This window comes from Eriocheir sinensis, chromosome 40, assembly GCF_024679095.1.
Source record: "Eriocheir sinensis breed Jianghai 21 chromosome 40, ASM2467909v1, whole genome shotgun sequence".
In the NCBI taxonomy this organism is placed as follows: Eukaryota; Metazoa; Arthropoda; class Malacostraca; order Decapoda; family Varunidae; genus Eriocheir; species Eriocheir sinensis.
The window spans coordinates 3028236-3034684 of record NC_066548.1 but is presented as its reverse complement, the minus strand read 5'-3'; the positions used below and the strand labels follow the sequence as shown (position 1 = coordinate 3034684).

The 6449-nt window shown below is 41.7% G+C and overlaps 1 protein-coding gene across 1 annotated transcript in view; it reads right to left on the bottom strand.

The window, feature by feature from the left end:
• Positions 1 to 6210, bottom strand: part of LOC127009419 (lactosylceramide 4-alpha-galactosyltransferase-like) — a 12272-nt gene extending 6062 nt beyond the window's left edge. The window contains exons 1-4 of the mRNA XM_050882512.1: positions 6065 to 6210; positions 2049 to 2144; positions 1461 to 1660; positions 776 to 999 (exon numbers count right to left, since the gene is read on the bottom strand). Of these exons, the coding sequence (XP_050738469.1) occupies positions 776 to 999; positions 1461 to 1660; positions 2049 to 2144; positions 6065 to 6210 (666 nt within the window). The remainder of the gene's footprint in view (positions 1 to 775; positions 1000 to 1460; positions 1661 to 2048; positions 2145 to 6064) is intronic.
• Between the last annotated feature and the right edge of the window lie 239 nt (positions 6211 to 6449).

The window sequence follows — 6449 nt, the reverse complement described above, 5'->3', positions numbered from 1 at the left end:
CGACGACGACGAAGAAGAAGAAGAAGAAGAAGAAGAAGAAGAAGAAGAAGAATTACAGATGATGACGACGACGACGACAACGACGACGACGACGACGACGAAGAAGAAGAAGAAGAAGAAGAAGAAGAATTATAGATGATGACGACGACGACGACGACGACGACGAAGAAGAAGAAGAAGAAGAAGAAGAATTATAGATGATGACTACGACGACGACGACGAAGTAGAAAAAGAAGAAGAAGAAGAATTATAGATGATGACGACGAAGACGACGATGAAGACGAAGAAGAAGAAGAAGAAGAATTATAGATGATGACGACGACGACGAAGAAGAAGAAGAAGAAGAAGAAGAAGAAGAAGAAGAAGAAGAAGAAGAAGAATTAAAGATGATGATGATGACGACGACGACGAAGAAGAAGAAGAAGAAGAAGAAGAAGAAGAAGAAAAAGATGAAGATAAAGAAAAAAATATATAAAGAAAAAAGTAAAAAGAGAAAGAATATGTATGAGAAAACAAAAAATAAAGAAAAAATGTACCATGTCCTCATAAAAGTTGGAATGGTGACGTTTCGGATATGGAGAACTCCCTGACTAAAACTATTCATTAACTGTTTATAAATTACTTTGGAAAGGCTACAAAACAATACAGCGAACTATTCTTCCTCCACACTACTCCCTTCCCCCGCCAAACCCAACACGGGCACTGATTTTAAGAAGTATAAAGGCCGCCATGAACAGTCCGGTTACATAACATTCCATTCCCAAGTATCATTAACCTGGAAAGTGAGGGCGGCGCGGGACATGATCTGCAGGAGAAGTGGGTGCTGGCGTCGGAAGTGAAAGGCGCCCGAGCCGATGGTGGACATTTCCTGCCATGCCACCACGTCCGCAAGGTGGGTCACGGGGCGCACACACACCACATCGCTGTCGGCGTAGAAGCCACCCAGGTGCCATACTAGTGCTAACCGCATCAGGTCGGCTAGATTCACCTCCGCCCAGCCTAGAAAGGTGTCAGAATACCAAGGTCGGACGTGGCATGCGGCAGGAAATGTTCAGGTTGTAGAAAGACTTTAGTATTAACATTTTACATACTGATTATACATAAAAGAAAACTGTTCAATCCATTTTCTTAATTTAGCTTGACTATACTTATATACGAAATACATAACTTGAATTACATAACTATACACAACATTTTGAAAGAGGAGTCTGCAAATGGTTACTGTATACTCTATAATAATTATCCTTCGAATCGGAATAAGAAAACAAATTCTGCTGAGCTTTTTATCCCCTCAATACAAGTGAAAGTGATCAGAAGACGAGTCAGGAAATAGCAACGTCATGCACTACATTTTTCTTTGAGATGGAACGAGGGGGAAAAAAATCCAACTAAGCTTCTTTTTACCCCAATACACGTGTGAGTATTCAGGGATGGCAAGTCTCAGCGTGGCGTTCACTTACTTGTGTTGGTTCGCCACGTGCCGGACTCAAACAAGGCCTCGAGGGGCGTGCCGGAAAACACTTGGGCGGGGGTAACCGTGACGGGGCGCAGGTTGGGGTAGCGCCGCGGCAGGAGGGCCCCGAGCGACCCCTCCGTGACCTCCAGGGCCCCGGAGACCATGACATACCACACGTAGGCCCTGGGGTTTTGTTGCGCCAGACTGGGAAAAAAAAAGTCAGCCTGTAATGAAGTCAGTAGGAAGAAAAAATTTTAGAACTACTATACACGCAGACAGATCGTGCCTACACACACACACACACACATATGTTCATGATTGTCCTCACAAGCGATCACTATGACATCAAACACACACGCAACCTTAATCCTTACTCAATGCTTCCTCCTCCTCCCTAACAACCCCCCTTCCTCTCTCTCTCTCTCTCTCTCGACCGTCACTTCCTTCAACTTAATATTAACTAGAGTAGAAATGCAACGTTTTGGAGCCATCTGATTAATGTAGAATCACTTAGGTTTAAGGACAGGCCACCTAGTCTGGACCATGGGGTCTGTGTGGTCTGATGTTCTATGTAAATCTATGTAAATCTCACCTCTCCAGGGCACACCATACACGGAAGGAGGGTGTTGTGGCGCAGTAGCTCTCCAGCAGCACCACGTTGTATTCACTTCTTGCCTTCGCCACCTCGCTGCGGGACACAACATAAGTTTCGACATCACAATTACCCGAAGTTTCAAGAAGCCTGACCCCACTTCCTTGATCTAAACCCCTGTTCTTCAAATTTTTCCTCATCAAGACTCATATTTTTTCCCTTGAGTTTTGGTCTGAGTTAATTTTGTTTAGTTTCATTATCGAACTTTATTTTCATCATACTTCAGTTTCCTACACCTCAGTTTTCCAAGGTGTCTTTATATAAATATGAATGTGAATCCATCTATCTATTAAAGGGAGAATCATCGAGACTCATTTTTTTTCCTTTGAGTTTTGGTCTGAGTTAGTATTATTTAATTTCATTATCGGACTTTATCTTCATCATACTTCAGTTTCCTACACCTCAGTTTTCCAAGGTGTCTTTATATAAATATGACTGTGAATTAATCTATCTATGAAGGGAGAATACTCTGCATGTGGCTTCGGAGCGCATCACCTGTGGTAGGTAAGAACTCATTACCCCGGGGACACATGACATCCGGGTTACCACAGTTTACTTTCACCAGGTTTCCCAGATACCCATTTATTAATCAGCCTCAAAGGTAGTATGTACAGCTGGGTGGGATACACGCCCTCCTCACCTCCAGACCCCCAAAAAACATTCTTTCATTCATTCATGGGACGGTAGAATGCTCCACCTACACAGAACTAGAACGAGCTGAATCAAATCTCATCTCTCACGCTCTCACTTCCATCTTCAACGCGTCAACTTTTTATCACAGTTAAGGAAAAAGATTAACGGAAAAACAAAGAGATACAAAATGCCCACAACACGCTGCTCCCAAAAGTACTACATAAAATGCTTCAAATAGAGGCAACCAAATTTATTTCAATACGTGTCTTGATGCTCTTCTCTTGAAAGAGTTTTAAGTCGAAAGAGTCTATAATTTAAGCTATACTTCGTGTCACTGTCTACGTGCACGCTGCCTGTTCTCAAAGACCTCCTTCCACCTGTACCTTCCCAGGCTTCGCTAGATTCTCATTGTGATGCATCTTCTGTCTTTATATCCTCCTGGCGCAACCCAATGGATACTTTCACCTCATCATCTCTCTCACTGCACGGGGGGAGAAATTCGGGGACAGATTGCAGCCTTGAGTATCCCATCCTCAGAGCAAGAACCTTTCCGAGGGACTAAAGTTTGCTTGATTTATTACATCAACAACAGTAACTACTACTACTGCTGCTACGAATAACCTTCATCATCTTCAAACATTAATATTCACTGCCGGACAAAGACCTTTCCTAACGCTCTCCACCTCTTTATTTGGTGTTACAGAGCTCCAGCCTGCCCCGGCAAATGTTATTATTCCATTTCTCTACCTGGTTGTCTCTCTGTCATGGCTTCTACAATTTCTAGGTTGCCACTGTGTTACTTTGGCTGTCCATCTGTCAATTGTTCAGTAAATAACATGGCAAGCCCAATTATCTTTCTCATTCTTTACAATTATTATATCTTCAACCTTTGTTCCTTAATCCACAATGCTCTCTTCCTCTCTCTCATATCCCGAGTATTATAAGACACTTTCGCTTCTCACATCAGCTATTTCTAAAGGCTAAAGAAAGGGTCAGTCGGGTTGTAATGAGTGTTTCTTGAGGTTCACGGTAAAGAAGAAGGGTCAGACTACCACCAGGGTCATAAAACTGCTCCTGGAAATGCCTACAACTCCTACGAAAGCCTTGTCAAATACGTGTTTTTTTTTTTTTTTTTTTTTTACAGGAGACAGCTCACGGTAAAGAAAAGAAAAAAAGGCCCGCTACTCACTGCTCCCGAACAGAGGTTAAAGGAGTGTCCAAAATCAGAGGTTAATTTCGGGAGGAGAGGTGTCCTGATACGACGGAATGTCTTATATATAATACGACCCTAAATGTTTTGTGAGGCGCCAAGATTCTGAGGCATGTGTTAGGACCGGCGGGATATGCTGATGTATACCTTTCTCTTCTGGGAAAGTAAAAAGTTGCTATTCATGACGTTACATGTTTACAATAACCGGTCCACCCCATTACAGCTAGGCATTATTACTTATATTCCGTGGTCTAGGTTTATACCAGCTCTTTATCCTGATGTGTATTCCTTTATTATCTGAAGCGTTGTTCTGATAACTCATAATTCAAAAGTATCTTTGTTTTTTTCTTACATAATTATCTTCAGACCTACTTTCAGACACACTATGGGCCAGTTTCACAGTTCCCCATGATGGGTTAGTAAGCTCCCAAACCAATACCAGAGCCTTCGAAATTTCCTTGTATAGTGTTTGGTGTTTATATTTAAGTTCACAAATTTGACGAAACTATACAGGAAAGGTCTTGTGTATTTAGTGTGTCATCGAAGACCTCACCTTTTTGGATTGCATGGGATCCTATAGTTTGGTTCGGGCTGTTACGAAGACACTGTGTTGGACTGTGAAATCGGCTCTATGTGAAATTCCTGCATTATTCTCGCCAGGTTCTCCACAGCCTCACTTGGCAAGATTATGTCATCTGTGAATCAAAAGTTGTTAAGGTATTCACCGTATATCTTGATTCCCGTGTCATCATCCCACTCTGACCCCGAGCAAACAATGAGTAATTTTGGAGATACTGTATTACCTTGACTAGAGCCTTTCTTGGAGCTTTAACGCAGTGATTTAATATGGTGGTTATTCTCTCCAGGCTCTAGGAACTCAGTGATTCTGCATTTATTCCAGATTTTGTCAGTTCTGCCAAGTCTACTTCATCCCTTCCGGTTTATCCCCATCACCATCGTCATCATTATTATAAACATCATTATTACTAATATTTTTTATTGGTGTTGATTTTATTACTATTATTGTTATTATTATTATTATTATTATTATTATTATTATTATTATTATTATTATTATTATTATTATTATTATTATCATTTCTATTATTATTATTATTATTATTATTATTATTATTATTATTATTATTATTATTATTATTATTGTTATTATCATTGTTGTTGTTGTTGTTGTTGCTGTTATTATCATTATTTTTATTATTATTATCATTATTATTATTATTATTATTATTATTATTATTATTATTATTATTATTATTATCATTATTATAATCATTGTTATTAATAGCATCAGCAGCAGCAGCAGCATTTCTTGCTTATCGTCTCCGAGAAACACCGGACTGATAGTGTAATGAACAAAAGCAAAGTTTCCCACGGAGGCTTCACTGGGAGCGATCATTCATTCCTGGAAGGCTGGTGTTGCCACATAGACGGTAGTAAACTACAGCCTGCCTGACACACGGGTGTTGGAAAAGCAACAAAAAATCACAACGGTTGTTCATCGGATCCCTCTACTGCGTCTCGTTAGCAGGTAGCTCAGAAAGAACCGCTTCGATGTGGATTCCTGTGGAAGTCTTCCTTTACATCTCGAGCAAAAACTTGACGCTTTGAACTTAGACCTTTGAAAAACCTAATCATAGGCCTATATCACACGTTTTGTTTTGTTTTTACGTCTACGCCTATAGCGCCGATAGGCTTGCTTGAGGGGCCTGGATGGTAGTCGGCCCCAGCCCGTATTGGCGCAGGCAGTTATTTATAGTGGCGCCATCTTCTCTTGCGCCTTAAATAGCTTAAAAAGTATTACGAAAGGAAGACAAGGAAAACTATATCCGTCCAAATAAGAGAGCGGAGGGAAGAGAAAACAAAAACACACTTGATAAATATTCATGCACTGTGCTGTATTTCACAGCTCTTCATCCTAATATGAATTTCGGTGATGATCGGAACGCGTCTCGCAAGCTACATCCTGGTTCAAAACTCTATGACTCAGAGGGTGCCGCTGTTTGATCATTTACCACACGCGTTCCTGCGCCTACGTGACTGAAATCATATAGGCGTTGCGCGTACACCTGACACACCAGCGATGGGATCTTACCTGAAGACGTCTGGCAGGTGAAAGTACCCACCATGGGGAGGGGAGGGGCAAACGGGCGAGTCATTGCGCCTTCCAGAAGACTCCACGTGGCGGGCTGGCGATGCGTCATCCCCATCGGCCCTCCGCACGCCTGAAGGAAGTGTCATTAGGTTAATGTAAATGACGCCATTACATCGTTACTCAACTGTACAGGGACACAGCGTGCAACTCATTGCTCACTACTGCACTGACTCACAATGTTACATAAGAAGGTAGCGGGCTATACCTGATGTAAAAAAGCAGGTCACTCACTACACGGTCACAAAACATGCATAAACGTCCCTCAACACATTACAAACACGTCTGGTTGCGTGACGTGCAGCCAGAAGCTCGCCCACCGCTTTAC